At 37.7% G+C, this 22,539-nt stretch overlaps 1 protein-coding gene across 2 annotated transcripts; it reads left to right on the top strand.

The window, feature by feature from the left end:
- Window positions 1–10,074: 10,074 nt before the first annotated feature.
- On the top strand, window positions 10,075–12,278 carry LOC105826862 (regenerating islet-derived protein 3-gamma-like). Of its 2 annotated transcripts, XM_012664872.1 has the most exons (5): window positions 10,075–10,150; window positions 10,733–10,851; window positions 11,048–11,185; window positions 11,818–11,944; window positions 12,211–12,278. In XM_012664872.1, the coding sequence occupies exons 1-5, from the start codon at window positions 10,075–10,077 to the stop codon at window positions 12,276–12,278; spliced, it is 528 nt and encodes a 175-aa protein (XP_012520326.1). The 2 variants fall into 2 exon arrangements, with proteins under 2 accessions (XP_012520326.1, XP_012520327.1); XM_012664873.1 differs by lacking the exon at window positions 11,048–11,185.
- Window positions 12,279–22,539: the final 10,261 nt, after the last annotated feature.

Genomic DNA, 22,539 nt, shown 5'->3' with positions numbered 1-22,539 from the left:
TATTAAAAAGGTATAGAAATCCAAGCCCACATGACCTCATAAGAATACGATGAAACTTGAGATGTGGGCAAGTTGAAAAAAATAATGTGAATATCATCCAAATGCTTGTTCTTGGTTACATCATAGCATTTCCAAAGTATTTTTATATCTTTGGTCTCACTAGATTCTCCTATCATACCTGTGAACTAGAAAAGGTAAATTTCTTAGTTGGGGTCAATTCTCAGGTCTCTCATATCCTTGAGACAAATTGTTCTTACCCAGATTGTTTTCCTATCCAGTTTGCCTGAGTTTCAGCCTTAGTTTCATAATTTGCACTTGCGTTTTGCAGGATAACATAGTCCAGTTTTGAAAATCTTCTCTTTAGGACTCTGACAACACCTCTACCCAAGATTGCTGTTATTTCCTTATATTGTCTCAGATCTCTCAAACTCAGTACCAATTCCTGAGCATCACTGCAGCTCCCAAGCTTGACATTTATCCTCAATCCGTCCCCTTGGTTGAAGAAAGCTGTATCTAATAGACTTTGGCTTGTACCCATTCCTTGGAATTACTCTCATGGATTTGAAAAGCTATATTCCTCTCAATAAGTTTGCTCTGTGCCCTTTAGGGTGCAGATTTTCTTACCTCTCCACTTACTAAAATCAAGCTCTCCTATTACTTAGAACCGGAACAACTGTGGAAAAAGACACCTCCCAAAAATTTCAAAACATGTTTGTTAATTTTCACAAAGCAAAACCACCATTCTGAACCCATGTTCACATACACATACACCTAAATTCATACATGTGGGCACCTACACATACTCAAGAAATCCCAAGAACATTATCGAGGCTTATAATCCAACTGCAGACAAGAATGACTTAAAGCAATTTCTATTTGCTCTCAAAAGTTAATTAGACCAATATACCATGCAGTAAATATCTTTGTATAAAATGACATTTAAACTCCACATGAGGCTTGGAAAGGTAACTAACCAATCACCTGGTGAAAATTCCATTAGCAGAAAGCAAATAAGATGTTTTAAAATTAATGAATCCATCGACTAGAGGGAAACATTTTAAAACCTACCAAGTCAGAAAGCAGTTAATTGGGTCTTTCAGATTTAATTAATTGTTGCTGAATGCCCAAAGAATGTGAATCAAAATGAAATAGTGTGAGGTCTAGTATCAAGAAGGAAGAATTCAGAGGTGGAATTCAGTTCTCATCCTGATGTGGGCACTAATGTGCAGTGTGATATAAACTAAGTCAGGCTCCCTCTCTGACCCTAAATGTCTTCCTTATAATGTGGAGTTAATTAACATCTACCCTGCCTAACATACAGGGTAGTTTTGAAGATAAAAGTAACTAATGAACAATATTGACAATTTAAACAATCATCTCAATTAAATGGAAGTGGGAGCTCATAGCACCTGAACAACTTCTTATAAAAACAACAGGAAAAATATAAGTCTTTTTCTAGAAATAATTGATGGTATTGTACTTTGAGTAAGTAAAGAGAATCTGATAACTCCACAGAGCACATTCTTTTTCTTAGTATCCATTAGGTCAATGTAGCTTAGCAAATAACTATACTTGGTTGTTGGTTGTAGAATTTCCCTGGTGTTTTCAATGCCCTCCATGTATAACAGAAATCTGATTTTCTGGGCTTAGGTCTTCTAAATGTCAGATTCATCCCAATGCTAATGCTAAATTGAATACTAAAAAAATCATTTCCTCTCTCATGATGTAGAAGTAAATAGTCTTAATGCAAAGGCCAATACTCTATCTTTTTTTTCTTATTTATTTCCCATTTTCTTTCCTCCAGAAGCCAGTAGCAGTGATTACAAGCATAGATTTGGTGTTTGGATTTTAATCCCTATTCTGTTACTTTTGCAGAACTGTGACCAAGTTATTCAATCTCTCCAAATCGTCATTCTCTTGTGTGAAATATGAAGGTAAGCATAAATGTAATTTTTTTTTTTTTTTTGAGACAGAGTCTCGCTCTGTTGTCCAGGCTAGAGTGAGTGCCGTGGCATCAGCCTAGCTCACAGCAACCTCAAACTCCTGGGCTCAAGTGATCCTCCTGTCTCAGCCTCCCGAGTAGCTGGGACTACAGGCATGCGCCACCATGCCCGGCTAATTTTTTCTATATATTTTTAGCTGTCCAATTAGTTTCTTTCTATTTTTGGTAGAGACAGGGTCTCTCTCTTGCTCAGGCTGATCTCGAACTCCTGAGCTCAAACGATCCGCCCACCTCGGCCTCCCAGAGTGCTAGGATTACAGGCGTGAGCCATTGCGCCTGGCCAGCATAAATGTAATTTATGTAGCACTCTCAGCACAGTGCCTGGCACAAAATCAGTGCTGAATAAATGGCAGTTATAATTATTAATAGATGAGCTCCTGCAAAATTTAGTCTGGCAATTCTCTGGTAACACTGAATTTCTGAATAAGTGATTTCCTGAATTCATAACGTCTGACTACCTTCTCAAAAATAAATATGGTTTTATTGCATTTAAGTATACATAGAAAATAGAAAAAGCTGGACAAATATTGCTTGCTTGATGTCTCCAAGGGAACATTAAAGGTTAAAGAATAGATCAAAATGATTGTAACCAATTGGTAAGCTACAGAAATGACTCAGAGTAGTCACTTCTCTATTGCCTCTATCTGCAGGTCCTATTTCTGTTCTTCCACTAAAAATTACTGAGCATCTCTTATGGTGCTGTCGCTGAAGATAATATTATTATCAGCTGTCATTTACTGTGTGATCATATGCTAGGCACCATGCCTGCCGATATCCATGCACTATTTTATTAATATTTGATTCCCACCATAACCCTGTGAGATGGGTTTGTCTGCTTTGAGAGCCCAAACCCTGAATCACCATGCCTTCCTCTGGCCCACTGTGGGAGTTGGCATGGGGCCAAATGTGTATGAGAATGGGTATCCGAAGCGCCCAGGAACATCTTGAGTAGTAAAGAGAGAGCACCATAACCTTAAAGCATTAATAAGCTCTCAAATAATTTCCAACCTAGAATTCTACAGGGAAGGCCTACCTCATTCTTCCCTCTACCCCACACACCTGGGTTCCCTACTCTGGCTGAGTCACCTAATTCCAAGTACTCCTTGGTTCTGGAGCTGGCACTTCTCACTCTATGCTCAGAGAGCACTGCCCACTTAAATTTGTCTTAGAAGTGTTCTGCCCCCTGGTGACACTCACTGCTGTACTTTGGCACTCCCCCATCATCGTGGATCAACTCCAGGTTTGAGACATGCCATTTCTTTTCTGCCTGCAGCTTAGTTTGGCATGTCTGCTTTACCTTCCTTATCTAATCCTCAGGCTTGTGTCCCCATTTTTCCCTAACTCTTTGTCTTCCTTTCAAGTACAACAGGATCCTGTTCATGTCTTCAGTCTTCCCCAAGCAAAGTAAGATTGAGCTATGAAACATAAAGAGAAGAGGAGGAGGGAAGTGTATAAAAAGGATAGCCTTGGATGTTACACAGTGTGCTTTGAGCTATATTTTCTATGACATTACTTTCTTCCTTTCAGGTCATGAAATTCAATGCCCAAGGAGCAAAGTTCCCTTTACTCTGGGTTCTTAACTCCAGCTAAACTACGAGTTCGGATATCTTGAAGTATCTTGAAGGGCCCTCAAATTATCTAATCTGTATTCCTCCTGCTCTTGATTTCTTTCTTGTTTTTTTTTTATTTTTTCAATAAACTGGTCTTTAAAAATTGACCATCAGAGCTCTCTATTCTTCTCCATAAAATGTAATTTTGCATTGATTTGTGGTTCCTATTCTGCTTTTTTAAGACCAAATTATAGTATTTTAATGTATATAATTTGTCTTCATATAATGTATAAGGTATATAACTGCTGGACTCAAATTAGCCCCTAGAACAAAGAGAAATTGAAAACAGACTGCAGCCCTCAAAATCTACTAATTTTTGAAAGATGTTCTGAATGAATGTGGTCTTTAGTGATCAGATTATTCCCTGGTAATTTGTCGTATATATTCCAGTTGTCATGTTAAATCCTTTAAGGAAAGTGCTCTTTCTTCTGAAGCCTCATAGGGAATAAGCTCACAGAGCTTAAAACATAATAACCCTTTGAATAAAGTTATTTAATATAAAATACTATGTGATGATTTTTTAAGTTCATTCTATTTATGCAAATATTGCAAGGAGATCCCAGTGGGTATATGCTTTCATTTTGAAAATAAGTTCTTTCTGATAGCCAATACAAAATAATAGAGTGAAAACTCTCTGTAATGGCTCCATTTCCAGACTGATTTTATAATACAGAGTGTCCCAAAAGTCACCATACACAGGGAAAATTGGATATTGTAGCTAAATGTACCGTTATTTACAAAATATTCATTACAAAATTTTTCCTTTATATGGCAACTTTTGGGACACCCTGTATTTACTTTTTCCAAAGCTTACTCACAAAATGATCTCTGATGCATTAAGTTAAGAAGATGGCCTTCCCAGAGATTGGTGAAATTTTAATATGGAAACACTAGCTATGTCTTTCAAGATATCTTTTGATCCACATTCATAATATTCCAGCATTCCAGCCAACAATTGGAAAATTATAGAACACCTCAGAGCCCTCTTTGTCAAACATCATTATTGGAGAATTGAGAAATGCAGGTCCATGGGAATAAAGTCACATACTCAAAATAACACATTTAATAAAATAAATAAAGTTAAAATTCATATCTTTTCAATCTGCAAAGCATTATGAAGTTAAAAGCAGTTGCCAAAATTGCTGAAATTATTGTGAGTTAATATGTTAATTTATTCAATAAACAATATTCAGGGTTTAATGTGCTAGGTGCTGGGAATACAAACTCATGCTTGACCAATAGAACATGGTAGAAATGGCATTATGTGATTTCATGACCTAATCTAAAAGGACCAGCAGCTTATGCTTTGCCCTCTTAGAGTCCTCATCAGCAGTGAAAGAAGTCCTACTATCCTAACATCTCTGTGCTGCAAGAAGTTCAAGCCACAGGGAAAGCCTTACACTGGAACTCTAGTTAACAGTCCTAGCTGAGTTCCCAGCCAATAACCAGATCAACCACCAAATGTGTGTGCTCATCTTTGAGGATGAATCCATTTCATCTTTCATATGATTCCAGCTCCAGCCATTATCTGCAGCTGCATGAGAGACCCCAAGGGAAAACCATACAGATTAACTCAGTCACCTCAAAGAAACATGAGAAATAATAATCAGTTATTATTTTAAATCACTTGGTTTAGTTTGCTGTACAGCAATAGGTAATTAGAAAGGTAGATAATGGAGAAATAACTGAAAGATTTTAAAGGGGAGAGTGAAAAAAAAGTATATTCATAAATGGACATTTTAAAATAGAGCCATAGAATCAGACAATAGAAGATAAACACCCTGTTCCCTGCTTTCACCACACATCCAAGTTTCTTTGGAACTTGAGGACTGCTGGATGGAATTGAGTGAGGTTCCTCCTCCTGTGTATAAACAGTATTACATAGAAGAAGAATCTACTAGGAAATTAAAAAATGATCAAGCCCTTAACACAGAACTCATGACCATGACTATTAAAGTACCAGGTTCCAACTCTGGTAGCCAGCTATTAAGATAGCCCCAAACAGCTATTAAGATAGCTCCTGGTATTTATAGTTGGGTGCCAGGAGTTAGCTACTCTTTCAGCAAAACAGGTCCCAAGGCAGGATTGTCACAAGAGATTTAGAAATAATAGAAATAGAGAAATATAGACACGGAGAAATAAGTGAGATGGAGGCAAAGTTCAGTTTAAAGTGATAAGGGGGTCAAGGGTCCTCCAGCATTCCTGTCAGCTGTGAGTCCCCCAAATGAAATCCCACATCAGTATTTAGTGTTACAGCAAATAGTTGTCCTTGGTTAAAGAATCATGTATATAGCTCATTCTTTGAGGTTCCCAGGGACCCTTACCTAATTCTGTCTACAACAATAGACGGTTACAAAATTTTTCTAAGACAAGCGTGTTAAGCCCTAAGTTAGAAACAGACCTAGCTGAGCATGCAAATTAAAGTGTATAAAGTGAGAACACTGAGTCTGTGTACTACTCTGATCTACTTCTCTAAATACAGAGACATGTGGTCAAGAGTGAGGCAGGAATAGCCTTGAAGTTTAGGATAGTTCCAGCTGCACGTTATCTGCTGGGCAGGTATTTTAATCACCTTCTCCACCAAGGACCCAAACCGAGCTTCTGCCTTGCAAAAAAGCTCAAGGTGATGGCCGGCAGCAAAAACGAAATATTGCTTTGCAAATGTCCTCTGAAAATGCCTCCATTTTTGGAAGCAGCTTCTATTATGTGAACTAACATGTTCGCAGATTCCTTCAAGGCAAAGTCCTGCAAAACTCCTGAAACCTTTCATGTTTCTTAGCCTATTTTCCCAACACTTAGGAAAAATCATCTGACAGCACAGTACACTGTACAGTATCGGCTGTCTACCCTCATAATGGCACAGCTGACTGGGAGCTGCAGCTGCCCAGCATCGCAAGAGTATCACTCCACATATCGCCAGCCCAGGAAAAGTTCAAAATTCAAAATTTGATGTACAGTTTCTACTGAATGCCATAAAGTCAAAAAATTGTAAGTCCAACCATGGTAAATTGGGGAACAGTTGTGTAGGGAGAAGTAACCTTTTCAGGATATTGAGTCTTTCATTCTCCCTGTAAATGTGACAGATTTTTTCATATATTTAAGTCTTCTTTATAGTTTAAAAACTTTTATGAGGTCTTGGTTATTTTTATAAGATATATTCCTAAATACGTTATATTTTTGTTCCTATTGTAAAAGTATCTTTCTTCAAAATACCTTTTCTAACTCTGTTACTGGAATATAAACATCGAATCGGGGTTTATATGTTGATCTCATATTCTTCTTGCTTATTAAATTCACCCATTAATTCTAACAATTGATTTATAGATTCTTTTTTTTTTTATGGAGACAACATATTATATGCAAATAGTGACAATTTAATTTACTCTCTTTCCTTGTTTAATTTTTTTTTCTAAGTGTACTATCTATAGTATGGCATTGTTAAATAGAATCAATAGGGTGGGATATTTTTATATTCCTAATTTTTAGGAAATGTTTTCAGGATTTTACTTTTGAGTCTCTATAGATTTCTTTATTATGTTAAAGTTATTCTTGTCTACCCCTTGCTTCTTAAGAATTTTTATCACTCACTAATGGATTTCAAATTTCACCTAATGATTTTTTTTTTCCTTTTAACATGACCGTATATTTTTCTCCTTTAATTTCTAAATGTGAGAATTACATTAATGATTCCTCATAATAAACTGTCTTTATGACTCTGAGATTAACTCTTCTTTCTCTTCCTTTATTATACACATTAGTGAATTTTATTTGTTTAGTATTTTGTTCAGGATTTTGAACATAGATGTTCTTGAGTTGAATTAACCTTCAAATTTATTTTTCATGTTTTTCTCAATGTCTCTTTTTTCCAAAACTTTTTTGCCAATATTTTATGACAAAAATTTAGACAAATCCCAAAAGAAAGTTACCATGAATCATTATATGTCTGTAACTAAGCATCAGAAACCATCACCTGATGGCATCCCTTGTTTCATTTATATTGCTCTTTCTTTACCTTTATCACACTGGATTATTTTGAAGTAAATCCTGAATAACATATTTTATCTCTAAATATTGTATCATGTATCTTAAATGATAAGGATGCTTTAAATAATATAATCCCAATTACATAATCACATCTAAAAAAATATAATTCTTTAACATGATCAAATACCTACTTTTACCTAAATATATCATAATTATTTATTCCCATCAGATTGTTCAAATCATAATTTAAACATAGTCCCCACATTGTATTTGACTGATATATCTCTCACATATTAGGAGTTTTATGGTGCTTTTTTTCCTTAAATTCATTTGATTAGGAAATGGAGTCATCTGTTATGTAGAATTTCCCACTTTCTAGACTTTGCTAATGACATCCCTGTGTTGTAACATAAAACCTGTCTTCCTCTCCTATATTTCCTGGATATTAATAGCTAGATATTAATCAGTCTCAAACTGTTTTATCTAAGGACACTTTTACTCTTAACATTTATTGAGGACCCCAGTAATTTTTGTTCATGTGAGTTATTGGTATTTATATAATAAATATTAAAACAAAAAATTTTTAGAATATTTACTAGCTCAATTTGATCATTTTTGAAAACATGCCAACAAAACATTCATATGGGAATAAGCAAGTTTATCTATCAGTCTGTTTTTCAAGTAAAAATCGTGTTCCATGAAAACCGTGAATTAATATAAAACTTAATGTTACAAATGCTTTTCCTCAAGACAATCACTATACTTCAGTATGTAGACTTCCTATTTAGTTATAAATAATATTCACTCTAGATGTATTCAAGGGTTGAGATTTACTAAAATTAACTACCTTTACTGCTTCATCAAGTTCAGGGACATTTTTAAGTGTAAATGTCTTTTTTGTTTCTTGCAAGTGCATGGGCACAAACAATAAAGGTTGTTTAATGCTAAGTCACCAGAACTTCTACCCATCATTTCTTTTGCCTCATAGGTGCAAATGTCAACACAGTAAAAATGACAATAACATTTTAATGTAATTATGAAAATTACCACTACATAGCCACTCTGAAAGAGTCTAGAAGACCCCCATGGGAGTGCAGAGCACTATCTGAGAATGCTCTGAAGTGTGAAACTGCCTGCTCAGAATTACAATGAACTGAGGAACTATTTCTCAGTCTCCCCACACAGAGGTAGCCAGAAGGCAAATCTATTTGGCTTCTGTCACTTAAGATCCTGGCTTGCCTATTGACTCACATGATTACTTCAAGCTTCCTTTACATCTTGCTGCAAAGTTGAAGCAACTCTGAACCAATTCTTTCTTTTTTTTCAACTAATACATTGTCCTCATCAATATTTCCAATTCCTATACTCACCCAATTTTTACTTAGTAATTTATTTTTAATCGTACTAGATAAAGTATAAAGAAATTCATGTGTATGTCTGCAGGAGTGAGTCCTTGGCAGGTTGATCAAAAGTACACTTCTGGGCCGGGCTCAGTGGCTCTTGCCTGTAATCCTAGCACTTTGGGAGGCCAAGGTGGAAGGATCAATTGAGGCAAGCAGTTCAAGACTAGCCTGAGCTAGAGCAAGACCCTGTCTCTACTAAAAATAGAAAAATTAGCCTGGCATCATGCTGTGCACCTATAGTCCCAGCTACTCAGGAGGCTGAGGCTGGAGGATCCCTTGAGCCCGTGGAGTTTTAGGTTGCAGTGACCTACAATGACACCACTGCATTCTAGCCTGAGCAGCAGAGTAAAATTCTGTGTCAAAAAAAAAGTACAGCTCTGTCATTTCCCTTAACTGTCTAATGCCATAGTATTTTCAGAACTAAGTAGTACCAGAATTTGGCTTACAGGGCTGCCTTTGTATGTGTAAATTTCTCAGAACAGGATATCTGGGAAAAAGTGGGTAAAGTGGAAACTTCACCAGTTTCTGGAGAAAGTGCTGACCTGCTAACAGGAAAAAGGCAACATCTGGGGCAATTCCCAACCTTTGCCAGGAAGAGTCTCCTGACCTTGGTGGAAATCTCCTTGAACCAATGCCAAGCCGTTCGCATGACCCTGGTCCTGCCTACACATTCCTGTTATTTATCTCAATGCCCCTCCCTCAGATTCTCCTATAAAAAGCCCACACTTTCCTGACCAGACAAACCATCCCAGATCCCTGCAACACAGGTAAGTGGGAGCTGAGATATGAGACCCATGGGGGATTTTACCTCACACATCACAGGAGAAGGTGCAGGAGGGTCCCTTCTTCAGAGAGCACAGGAGCTCTGAGACTCAGCACAGCTGCCCTCGTAGGACTCAGGGGCGGAGGGTACAGAGATGCACAAATTCATCCCAGAACTACAGAAGGAGACAATGTGACCAACATCTGCTTATTCCTAGGGGACTAGATAAAGGAAGGACAAGAAGCAGTGGGTCTCTGCATTCCTTCCTCTGACAACACTCCTCCTCTGAGTCCTCCCCACGCTGCAGACACCATGCTGTCTCCCAGGGCCCTGCGCAGCCTTGCCTGGGTGCCGCTCTCCTGCCTGATGCTCCTATCCCAGGTCCAAGGTAAGCATTCTTTGCTTCTAGCACTGGGTTCTTTGTGAGCGCTCAGAGCCAAGGAGGGCAGAAAGGCTCCTGTGTGTCTCCTGTGGTAATGGTGAGCTGCATCCCCACACGGGGAAACTCCCTGCAACTCCTCCATCATCCCTCCTCCCTTCGGGTTAATGGGTGGTAGGAGACACTACTGGGGCCCATTGATAGTGGAATGAGATGGATTTGCATTTTGTCAGTGGACTCTGATTACTACTGGTGGGGAGCAGAGGTAAAGTGTGAAGGATCGGTAATAAAATTTGGGGAGGGACGAGGATTGAAAGACTCAGTGTAGAGACAGTCAACCCATAGTGAGGGGAGTGTTGGACTATTGAATAAGAAGAAAAGGTAAAAAGAGACGAGATGGTCCCCCATTTAGTTCGTACAGCTGTTCAGAGACCAAGAATTCTGGAAAATGTGAGCAAACATGAGAGGGAGTCAGGAATGTGATCTTCTTCCCCAAGGACAAGCCTCATAGACATGCCCCAAGGTCACCCCCAACTCCAATCCTCACACTTCATTTCATCCGATCCCTCCCCCTTATCTCCTCCACCCCAGGTGAAGACTCCCAGAAGGAAGTACCTTCTCCACGGATCAGCTGTCCCAAGGGCTCCAAGGCCTATTCCTTCCACTGCTATGCCTTGTTTACAACACCCAAATCCTGGATGGATGCAGATGTGAGTGGTTAAATGTGAGGTTGGAGGTGACAAGGGAAAGTCCATGCAGGTCTCAGGGGAGGGGTCTTTATTCTCAAGAGCTCCTTGGGAATGAGACGAACTTATCTTTCAGACAATCCTTCTCTCAGCCACCCTTTCCCCGCCCTCCCCCGGTGAAGTCTCAGGCTCCCTCTTTTTCTCTCCCTTTCCCATACAGCTGGCCTGCCAGAAGCGGCCCTCTGGACACCTGGTGTCTGTGCTCAGTGGAGCTGAGGGATCCTTTGTGTCCTCCCTGGTCAAGAGCACTGCGACCACCTACTCATACATCTGGATTGGGCTCCATGATCCCACTCTGGTGCGCTTGTATCCTCCCCTCTCTGCTACCTCTCAGGTGGCCATGGTTACCCAGGCCCACTCTCTGTTCCTTGTACCTACCCAGGAAGTACCCCAGGAGTAGAATGCAGGTTCTGGGGGACGTTTGGGGGAAAGGGAAGTCCTTGAGGCCAAGAGAAGATCCAGTCCTGTGGAGGTCGCTAGATTTCAGATGAAGTTAATCTGCCTCTTGTCAAGTGTTTTACACAGTTCTCACATGAGGTCTTATAAATTAGTTCTCTGAGCTTCAGGAAGTCTGCACATACTGTTCTGAGGGAATCCTAAATGAAGATAGAATCAATTTTTGCCCCCTATAAAATAAACATTGTCTTTGAGGTTCTGAGGCTAATCACGAATGCACCATCCATTACTGTTCAGCAAATAATATACTACATTGAGTAGTTCCAGAGGTCTTGTGATTATTGGCTGGGATTTGCCAGTAGGAACAAGCAGTTAAGGAAGAGCTTTCCAATATACAGGGCGCTGGGGCAGCATCTGGAGGAGCAGACCCAGTTCCCTGATGCTGGGAGGGAGTAAGGTATTACAGCTGAGGGGATTTGCAAGGAGCGCTGTAATGGCCACTCCCTTCACCTGGCTGCCTCCTCTACTCTACAGGGCTCTGAGCCCAATGGGGATGGATGGGAGTGGAGCAGCACTGACGTGCTCAACTACTTTGCCTGGGAGAAAGATCCTTCTACCCTTCCAAACCCCGGCCACTGTGGGAGCCTGTCCAGAAGCACAGGTAAGAAACAAAGGAGCCGCCTCTTCCCAGCCTTTTCCACCCCTTATATCCCATTCCTGAGCTTGACCTTCAGGGAATTTTCCTGAGCTAGGAAATGCAATGTATTGGTTTGGCTTGTCCCATCTCTCTTTTGTGTGTGTGTGTCTCCTTCTCCTGGTGAAGATGTGGGAGAGGCTTTAATTCCTAGGCCAGAACCTGAGATGCCTCTTCATTAGGTTCACAAGCTCCCCTCTACCCCATTTCTTTTATGTCTTCTGTCTCTCCAGGATTTCTGAAGTGGAAAGATTACAGCTGTGATACGAGGTTACCCTATGTCTGCAAGTTCAAGGACTAGGCCAGCTGGGAAGTCGGCAGCCTGAGACTGGTATACAGTTCCTCATGGACACAGGACCAGTGTGAAGACTCACCCTGAAAGGGAACATTCTTCACATACCCCACAAACATGAGCACCTCAATTCTGATCTTCCCTTCTCTTCCCTCTGCCTCAAACTCATTCAGGCTTTTCTGTGTGTTCCATGGCCTGAGGTCTCAGAATAATAATAAAAATTTTAGCTCATGCTTACATGCTTCTGTGTTTCATTCTTACAGTAATTCCCTCTGGAGAAGGAGGTGAGGTTGGGGAGAAACTGGATCTTGCCTCTTCCCAGTTTCACATAGGCCTAAGGGAAAATGACTAAATGGGCATCCCTACTAGTGTATTTGTAATGGGTTGTGGGGGCTTCTCATGTAGGATTTGTATAGTGGACAGAAAAGGACATTGCCCGCCCCACCCACACACTCACTGCCCAGACATACTCCCTGGTGTTATGACACAACCAGCCTAGGGGAGTCTAATGTTACTTAAAATAGTACTTCTTAAGTTATTTTCTGTGAAGGATTGTTTTCCCTTAATTTGCAATCACTCTTTGATAGTGGCTTTTGTAAAGTGCAATAAGAAATGAATTACTTAAACTTTTGTTTACAATGTTAGAAAAAAAAGAGCATTGGAAGCTACTACTCTCTTACTTATTTTAAAATAAGAGCAATCTGAACAAACTTAAAACCAACGACTTTCTTTGGGCCAATTAGAGAATTGAGGTAGCAGGAACAATTGCTACCCTGATGTCTGTAGAAGTGCCCAAATACATAGAGCTTTTTAAATTTCTCCTTATCTGGAGCAGAGACCTCTAGTACTATAAACTGTTAAGAACATTTATATGGTAATTTTGAGAAATTGCTGGATGCTGAATGTGGATTGGCATTAAGAGTGAGAAACTCTTGGAGGATGCAGTCCTAGGAAAGCCCCTACACTTTCATGGCTTTTACCTTCAGGAATCCCACCAGTTTCTTATAGTGAAGAATCAAGAATAATCCCCTGGTGGTTCTGGCAGAAAGAGGAGAAAAGAAACCATTCTGAAATCAGTCCAGAGCATTCTCAATAACTACTTTTTACCTATTTCCAGATAAAAAGATCTCATGACAGTCTTAATAGAGAATAAGTGCTCTTATAGAAAACAGTTATAGACATGGTGGATACTATTTCAACTATATCAACAATCACTTTATATTTGGATGGTCTAAACACATCAGTTAGAAGAAAGATTGTCAGAGTAATTTTTTTAAAAGGCCCTATTATATATTGTCACCACAAAACCACTTTCAGTATAAATATTCAGATACATTAAAAAAAGTAAAGGGACAGAAAAAGATATACAATGCCAACATTAATAATAATAAATAAAAAAGCTAGAGTAGTATGTTAACTTTAGACAAGCAGATTTCAGAAAAAGGAACATTATTAGGGATCAAGAGGGCATTATAAAATGGCAAAAGGCTTCAGTTCTCCAAGAAGCCATAATAATACTTGACATGTATGCACTTAACAGCAGAACATCAGAATACATGAGACAATAACTTATGGAACTGAAATGAGAAATAGAAAAATCCACTATTTTACTTAGAGACTTTAATATTTTTTTTAGTAATTGATAGAACAAGCAGGTAGAAAATTAGAAAGAATATAGTTGACTTGAGCAATACTATCAATCAACTTGATTGAACTGACATTTAGAGAATACATCCAACAGCATAATACACATTCTTTTCAAGCTTAAATTCACAAAGATAGACCACATTCCTGGGCATAAAACACAACTTAATAAGTTGAAAACAATAGAAGTCATTCAAAGTATGTTATCAGATCACAGTGGGATTAAACTAGAAATCAAAAACAGAAACATAGCTGAGAGATTCCAAAATATTTGGAGATTAAGCAACACACTTCTAAATAAGACACGAAGAAAAAGAGGTCATAAAAGAAATTTAAAAAATCATTTGCACTAAATGAAAATGGAAATATAACTTATTAAATTTATGGTCTATAATGACAGCAATACTTAGAAGAAAATTTATAATATTAGATTAATATATCAAAAAAGAAAAAAGATATAAAATCAATAATTGACACTCTTTAGGAAACAAGAGAAAGAAAAGCAATTTAATTGCAAAGCAAGCAGAAGAGACATATAATAGAATATAAATCAATGAAATTAAAAACAGAAAAAAATAAAATAACTGTTTTAAAAGATCAATAAAATTTATGAATATCTAGCCAGGCTAACAAAGGAAAAAAGAAGATGCCACAAATTAGCAATATCAGAAATAGAGATTGTGGTAGGCTGAAAAATGCTCTCTCTTCAAAGCAGTTTTACTTCCTGAAATTTGTGACTATGTTGTTACCTTATATGGCAATGAATACTTTGCCGATGTGACTACATTAAGAATCTTGAGATAGGGAGATTATCCTGGATACATTAGTGTAACCACAGGTCCTCCTGAGAGGGAGGCAGGAGTTCAGAGGGGAGTGATATTATGTAGCTTTGTTTGAAGATGGCTGAGAGGGTCGGTCACGTGTGGCCTCCAAAAACTGGAAGGGACAGGAATGGATTCTCTCCTGGAGCCTCTAGAAGGAACCATTTATACCAACACCTTGGTTTTAGATCAGTAAATGTTTTTAAGACTTCTGTCCTTCAGTATTGAAAGAAAATAATCTATGCTGTTTTAAGCAATTAAATCTGTGGCAATTTGTTACAGCAGCAATAGAAAACTAAACTAATTAATAGGTCATCACTACTAATCCCACAGATGTAAAAGGATAGTAAAGGAATACTACAAATAATTCTGTGTCCCCAGATCTGATAATTTTTATAAAACAAACCAATTCTTTGAAAGATACAAATTATCAAAACTCAAATAAAAATAATCTGAATATGCCCATATTTATTAAAGAAATTGAATCAATAATTTAAATCCTTCCAAAAGAGAAAGCACAGATCCAGATGGCTTTCCCGATGAATTCTGTTGACACTGAACATTTAAATAAGAAATGATACCAATTCTCCACAATTTCTTCCAGAAAATAGAAGCAAATAAATCTTCACAATGATTCTATAAATCTAAAACTATTCTAAAAATTCAATTCTTTTTAAAAAATAAATTATTAATAAAATGTGAAACATAAAACAAAACATATATAAGAACTTTTGTTTTAAATTTTTAGATTCATCAAAAATTAATCTGTCCGGTTATACATTTTTCTAAAATCCTAATCTCAATTTCTGTATCTACTTTGTCATGAGCAGGTAGCAAACAGGTTTGAGAACCAGCACCGCTCCAGGGACCATGCTATTAGCTGCCTTGTCCCTATAGAACAGAGTAGACTTACTTTCTTGAATTACTTGCAACAAAGGGCTCCAGTAGGTTTTCTGTCCATTGGCCTGAAAACATTCGGATCCCAGTGAGGACTGGAGTTAGAAAGACAATATCTGGCATGATTTCTATTAATGTTAATATTTCTTGAATAAATAATTCTTATTTGAAAAACAGCACTTACATGAGTAAAGAAGAAAATCATATTTTCAATAAATCTAAATATTTTTAGACCATCCTACTACTTGCTTCATCACTGCCATCACATTCCTAGCCTTATATCTTGTGTAAAAATAAAATACTTGACCAAATCCCCTCATCTGAAAAGGGATAGAACTTAACAAATATATTTTATAGGGACCTGGGGCATTTCAGCATTGCTACTTATGTAGGTTTGCCAGATAAAATAAAGGACTTTTCTAGTGAAACTTAAATTTTAGATAAGTAGTAGTTTCTTAGCATAAGTGTGTCTCAAATATTATAAATTTCCTAAATCTGGCAATGCTGTATGTAGAGGTTTTCCTTCTCAAACGGATAAGATGACTAGACAGTGTATTAATTGATCTTTGTAAAGTTCCTTGTACCCTTTCCAAAATAGACTACCTACATATCTACAGAGAGAGGACCACTGATACATCTGAAATTTGACTAAAAGTCCATTTAGTAATTTTGGTGGGGATTTTTTCTATTATTATCTGCCATCCATATGATGAGTTAAACATTTTCTCTTTATTCTCTAAAAGAGCTTGTATAAGATTAGAAATATCTATTTCTTGGTAATTTTTAGACCCTTCTGAAAACTCTCAACCTTAAGTTTTCTTTCTGAGAATATTTTAAAATATAAATAAAATTTCTTTAATAGTTATGGTAGGACTTTCAAGATTTTCTTAATTTCCCCTGGAAGAATTAAGAATTTTTCATTCCCATGCATTTAAAAAAAGGAAAGAAGCCCACTTAAGGGTTGTATGACCAAAAAAGAAATAATGACAATAGTCCCTGTTATCTTGCCCTCCAACTCCTTCACTGGTTTTAAGGTGGGTGACTGAAGAATCTAACCCTCCCTTCAGCCTATATAGGTACGTCTTATAGCAATAGAGCGTTAACAGCTCCTCCAGAGCACTAGGCTGTGTGGGTGACCATATCCTGCATCCTGCAGAAATAGTGCAGATAGATCTATGGAGTATTGTCATAATGAGATGAATGTAATACCAACTGTAGTAGCCCGAGCTTGTTTGTACAGCCCAGCCAGTGTTCATCACCAAAAAAGCCAGGTTTTCATTAGTCGATCTCTTTAAAGTCCCTTACGTTGGTAGAGAGGGCTGGACGCGTGCATTTAGAAGGAATGATACAAGGGCATATCTCCTATTGACATAGTTTTCTAACTACAAGAAAAAGAGAAAAAAGTATCAAATTACTATAAGATCAACTATTTTTTCTTAAATTAAAAGTTACAACATTCCCTAGGAAAGGGTAACATCCATGGAAAACCAATAGACAAACAGGGAAAGGTTTTGGTATCACAGGTAAACTTTGTTACATCTATAAAAAGGTGTCTTTGCTGACATTTCACTGCAATCATATCAGGAATGAAAACAAATCATATAGTAGAATATGAAGTCAGTGACTTAATAAGAATATTATTTCCTCAAGAAAATAAGGTCTGTATGCCTATGTACATTGATCACTCTCAGCACTTTCTGCCAGGAGGGCTGATGACTTAACCATGGATAGGAACCCATGGCTTTTAACGTCAAGGTGGTTTAAAAGCGAAGTGAAGCAAATGGAATTTTTAACCCCTCACCAAGTGTGTTATGGGAAGCCTTGGGGTCTTTCCAGGACTGGTTTTCATTTTGGAGCTCTCTTACTTATCACCATTATTATCCTTGTCTATAGCTTCAAGTCAGCAATAGGGACGAAGTAGAAAGGGAATTGGATTGGAAGTCAATAAACCAGAGTTCAATTTCTGCTATACCTATTCTTACCTATGTATGTATGCTGCCCCTCATTCTTTTAGAAAGGCAAACCAAGGATGTCCCTTCTAGCCCAAGAAGAACATTTGCAAACATGAGCTGACACTGAAGTAATTCCCTCTTATCCAGGTTTTCTCATTCTAGCTTTGCTAGTGCTTTGTTCCTGTTTTCCACTACCCCAAGATCTTTGCTCTGAAATAAAACTTTCAACTCTATTTCTGCTTTCTCCAAACGTAGTGTTTGTATATGCTTTCCCAGTTGGATTAAAGATATATAATGACAACCCTAGGTTTAACAACCTATAAAACATGACGTAAAACAAAAAGTACTTGGTAAAGCATTAAACACTAACATCACAAGTTACAGACCCAGGAAGTTCTCAGCTGTGTGGAAATTTGTATAGTGCCATCAGATTATATTACAAATGGCCTGTCACTCATCTGTTTACTTAAATGGATTTAGAAGTCCACCAGAAGCTTATATGCTAGATTTGAAGTATCATGCCTTTGAAAGGAATAGAAAACCAGCTGTACCTCAAGAACAGCACATTACCACCACCACTCCCATCTAAGTGTAAACAATTCCCTGTCCCCTTGCTTTGCTTAGACAAATCATCATTGGCTCTGATCTTGAATTTTCATTAGGAATCTTATTTTTGTATTGTTTCCTTCAGTGCCAGCATCTTCTGCTATTTTGCTCAATATAGGACTTTGGCCTTTGTTTGTTTCTTTCCACTGGATGTGTCTGCTTCCCTTCACTTATTTTATCAATTGTGATGCTCTCGGCTGCAACAGATTACACAACCATAAGCAGTATAAATAATATAAATTTATTGATTCACTTAAGAATTTTGGTAATAGGCTTTTTTTAGGGTACACCAAGATCTCAGGAATGTCAGAGCTTGAGGTTTATGTGTCTATGGTTATCTTGGCCTTCCCCTCATCGATGCAAAATAGCCACCAAAATCAAAATCCTCTAGTAGACATAATCCTATGTCTCATTGGCCAAAATTGAATTGCGGTTCTATTCTCAAGTCAGCTCCCAGAAAAGGCATTGAGATTGTCATAATTTATATCCCTGGTGACTGGACATGGTGCTTTTCATGCAAAATTTGAAGTTCTGTTATGAAAATTAGAAGAGAATCAAATAAATCGACATTGTCTACTACACCTAGAGCAATGCTTAAGTATCGAAGACACATTGATCACAGGAAATATTTCACTTAATTCATAGTCCTTATTTATGGACAGTTCATGCCGTGAACCATTTTATAAATTTTCTTCCCCTAGTAAACTCTCAGTATCTTTTCTGTTTAGAACTCTGGAACAGTGGTAGGAAGTCAGTTTCTATCTCTCCTCTATCTGTATCTATTCTGTCTGTTAAACCCTCCATACTTTAATGTCTTCCAGGAAGTCCAGACCTCTACTTCTCCTGACACAGTTGAGAAAAATGTCCCTCTCCCCTAACATTTGTAATTTCTTATCTTCTATCTCTAAAAACTACTGCCCCAAGATTCTTGAGGAAGAAGGCAGGAGTGATACAATTTGTGCATTAGCTCCTGATGCCTATAATTTGTGTGAGACACTTTTTGTTATATCCAGTGTCTGAATTCTCCATAATTTCCTTTTTGAGTCCATATTCCCACTGGGGTGCTGACAGCTCAAAGGTGACTTGCTTGAGAGAGGGCACAGGCTTCTTTCATGCTGGCTTAGTAAAGGTTATTTGGATATAAGACATTGACATGCATTCTGACTCACTTAAGCAAAAGAGGCTGCTTTTGGAAAGACACAGGGTTATCCCAGTGCACCCAAGATAAAGGACTGTAACTGAGTTTCATGAGGCAATAGAAAAAGAAAGAAAAAAGTCAGAAAGTGAGGTTACATTCTCCTTTCTTCTCTGTCTTGTCTCTATCTTATTTCACTGGGTCTGGTTCATACAACTTCAGCCAGTCAGTTTACTTGCCTTTGGGGTACAAGCAGAGTGATCAAACATGGCTAACTCATTACAGTTCTACCAGACTTTTCCCTCCAGGGATGTAAAACTTTATATGCTCAGTGAACAAATTCCTTGTCAGGAAAATAACTGTCTAGTACAGCTAGGACTGGGTGTTCACTTCAGTCCAATCTGCTGGGTCGGGGAATTGGAATTACATGGCATTATTATGGGAACTACATCTGCCTCTTCAGTAGGACCTGTGGGTGAGATCCAATTCTTAGACAAGGGGAGCAAGAAGGTACTCCAGGACATGTTTGCTGCAAAGAACAACACCGTTGTCTGAGTTAGTCTCTGGTGATGACCTTCGCTTGTTTTCTGACCTAGATTTCCTTCCTTAGATACTTTCACATTGCCCCAGGAGTCATATTTACCTCTGACCTTGGACTATACTTCTGTCTTCCAGAAGTCTTCCAGCTGGCTGCTATGCTCTGTACTATCGTTGTACTTATCCAATTTTAATCTGTTTCTAGAATTATGTATTTAACCTGTTGTGATTTGGATTTCTGCCATTCACTGTCTACAAGCCAATGGACTGGACAAAACCTTTTCCCCACTGGGATCAGCAGACCCTGTCAGGCTCCTGGGGCTCTGGCGGTACTCTCTGTCACTGACTTTACTCTCCAGCTATCCTGCAGAAGGCAAAACCATTTGACAGCCATAGTAAGCCCAAGGAGCATCTGCAGAAGAGTTAGTTAGTTCCTAACATCCCTGAATATAACTTCATAATTCACTCCTTTAAGCTTTAACTAAGTTATAAAAAGTTAGACAGACTTCTTTACTTCAAGGTTTTTCCAAGTATACAAATGTGGTATAAACGTAAAATAAAGTGATAGGGTTTGCAGGTCGTCAGGTATTTGGTCACAGGCAGTTTTTGTGTGCATGTCTGTGTGTCTCTATTTGGAATAAATGTCCATTTATAGATCACAAGGTTAATACAGTTTCAATAATAGTTTAAAGTGTTGTTTTTCAAAGCATATTGCAACTTATTGGTGGTTGAAATCATTAAATCAATTTAGTGGGTAATAACTAACATAATTTTCTAAATAAAAGGCAAATAGAATAGAATAGAAAATACCACAGTATATTGCACAAAGTTGTAAATACTGTTGTGAATTTTTTTATTTTAGTTATATATTTATGTGTAAATGGTGTTGAGATATAAAATATATTGCTTACTGTGAATAGCAGTCAAACTTTTGAATGCCACTGGTCTAAAGCATAGATTTTAGGTAACTATGGGCAGCATATTACCACTAGAGGGAGAGTTGGACCAGCACAGAGCATAGCACTTGGGAAAATGAGAAGCACAAACCGGTCGCTTCCAAGAACAGGAGTTAGAAAAAAAAGACATTAAAAAAATATTTATTCTATTCCTACATCTTCTAAGATTATGTCTGCTACAGCAGCACATCCCAGGGAATTAGGAAGAAAGTCTTACAAATGAAAATTCACAGTATGTAAATAACAGAGGGGTCAGAACTCAGTAGTTCATTTATGTTCCTAGCTAACTAGGAGTGTGCATTGCAGAAAGCTATATGCAGGAATAAGTCGGAGACACCTAGGACTCGAAGGCCCTTCATGCCTTCTAAAACTATGAGTCATGTTACCACCTAGAGAGTAATTCATTTATTTATTTTTCTGTTTTCTCCTCTTGGGTATTCATAATGCGAACACTTCCTATGTTTTGAGAAATGTCACTTGGTACAGCTCATGGTGAGAGGCAAGGTCACAGCTTCCTCTACAAAAGCAAAGGTGGCAGATATCCTCCATCTTCCAGCTTTCTGGAAGCTAGGGCCCTAGGATATAATCACAACATGCCAATGGGATGCCCTAGCCAGGGAGTGGCACGAAGATGATTAGATTATTAAATTATTCACATTGGTGGCAGACATGGGGGTTCTGCAGTAGTAACAATAAGGGCACAATGGTTGTGGCTGGCATCAAGCTTCATAATCAAATTGCTCTAACTACATGATCTTGCTTGTACTTTTAGCTGCCAAATTTTCCTGGTCCCTTCTTGTTTTGCAGACCTGGCTCCCTAACATCCCTATGACTCTCGGATGTAAGGAAGAGCCTTTATATTTTGCCTGTTTTGATTTTACAGTCTTATCAAGATATATTTAAGGTGCAATAAACTACACATATTTAAAATATACTAATTGATATGTCTTGACATATGTATGCAGCTATGAAATCATCAAAATAATGTGATAAACATATCCATCGACACTAAAGGTTTCTCCCTATTCCCATCTCCAACCTTGAACTTGCTCAAACCACCCAATGCAAGGCAACCACTGACCTGTTTGCTGACACTATTGATAAGTTTAATTTGCATTTTCTAGAATTTTATATAAATGGAATAATACTTTATATACTTTCTCTCTGGTTTCTTATATTCAGCATAATTATTTTGAGGTTCATTTGTATTATCGCATGTATCAATAGCTCATTTATTTTTATTGTTGAGTAATATCTGTTGTGTGGATTTAACACAATTTGTCTATTCTCCTTTTGGTGGACATTTGGATGTTTTTCAGTTTTTACCTATTATAAATAAAGCTGCTGTGAACATTAGTGTACAAGCTTATGTAGAGAGAAATATTGTCATTTATTTTAGAGTAATATCTAGGAGTGAAATACCTGGGTTGTATACTAGGTATATATTTAACTTTTGAAAAACTGCCACAAGTTTTCCAAAGCGAATGGATCGTTTTATATTAATAACGGTAGCATAGGAAGTTCCAATTGCTTTGCATGCTTAGATGGTTAGTCTTTCTAATTTTAGCCATTCTAAAGATATGCAGTGGCAACTCATCATGATTTTAATTTGCCTTTCTCTAACAATGAATAATATTGCTAAATTGTGCATATGCCAATTTGTCGTCTATAGATCTTTTTTGGTAAAATGTCTGTTTAAATATTTTGCCCATTTTATATTTG

Source organism: Propithecus coquereli, unplaced genomic scaffold (genome assembly GCF_000956105.1).
Source record: "Propithecus coquereli isolate 6110/MARCELLA unplaced genomic scaffold, Pcoq_1.0 Scaffold93, whole genome shotgun sequence".
Classification (NCBI taxonomy): Eukaryota; Metazoa; Chordata; class Mammalia; order Primates; family Indriidae; genus Propithecus; species Propithecus coquereli.
Note: the sequence above shows the minus strand (reverse complement) of the source record. Positions and strands in the feature narration are given on the sequence as shown.

Bases quoted from the DNA above. Each gene is read 5' to 3' on its own strand.
- LOC105826862 (XM_012664872.1), top strand. From the start codon at position 10,075: ATGCTGTCTCCCAGGGCCCTGCGCAGCCTTGCCTGGGTGCCGCTCTCC. The intron at 10,151-10,732 runs GTAAGCATTCTT...CCTCCACCCCAG, and splicing joins GCTCCTATCCCAGGTCCAAG to GTGAAGACTCCCAGAAGGAA. The intron at 10,852-11,047 runs GTGAGTGGTTAA...TTTCCCATACAG, and splicing joins AATCCTGGATGGATGCAGAT to CTGGCCTGCCAGAAGCGGCC.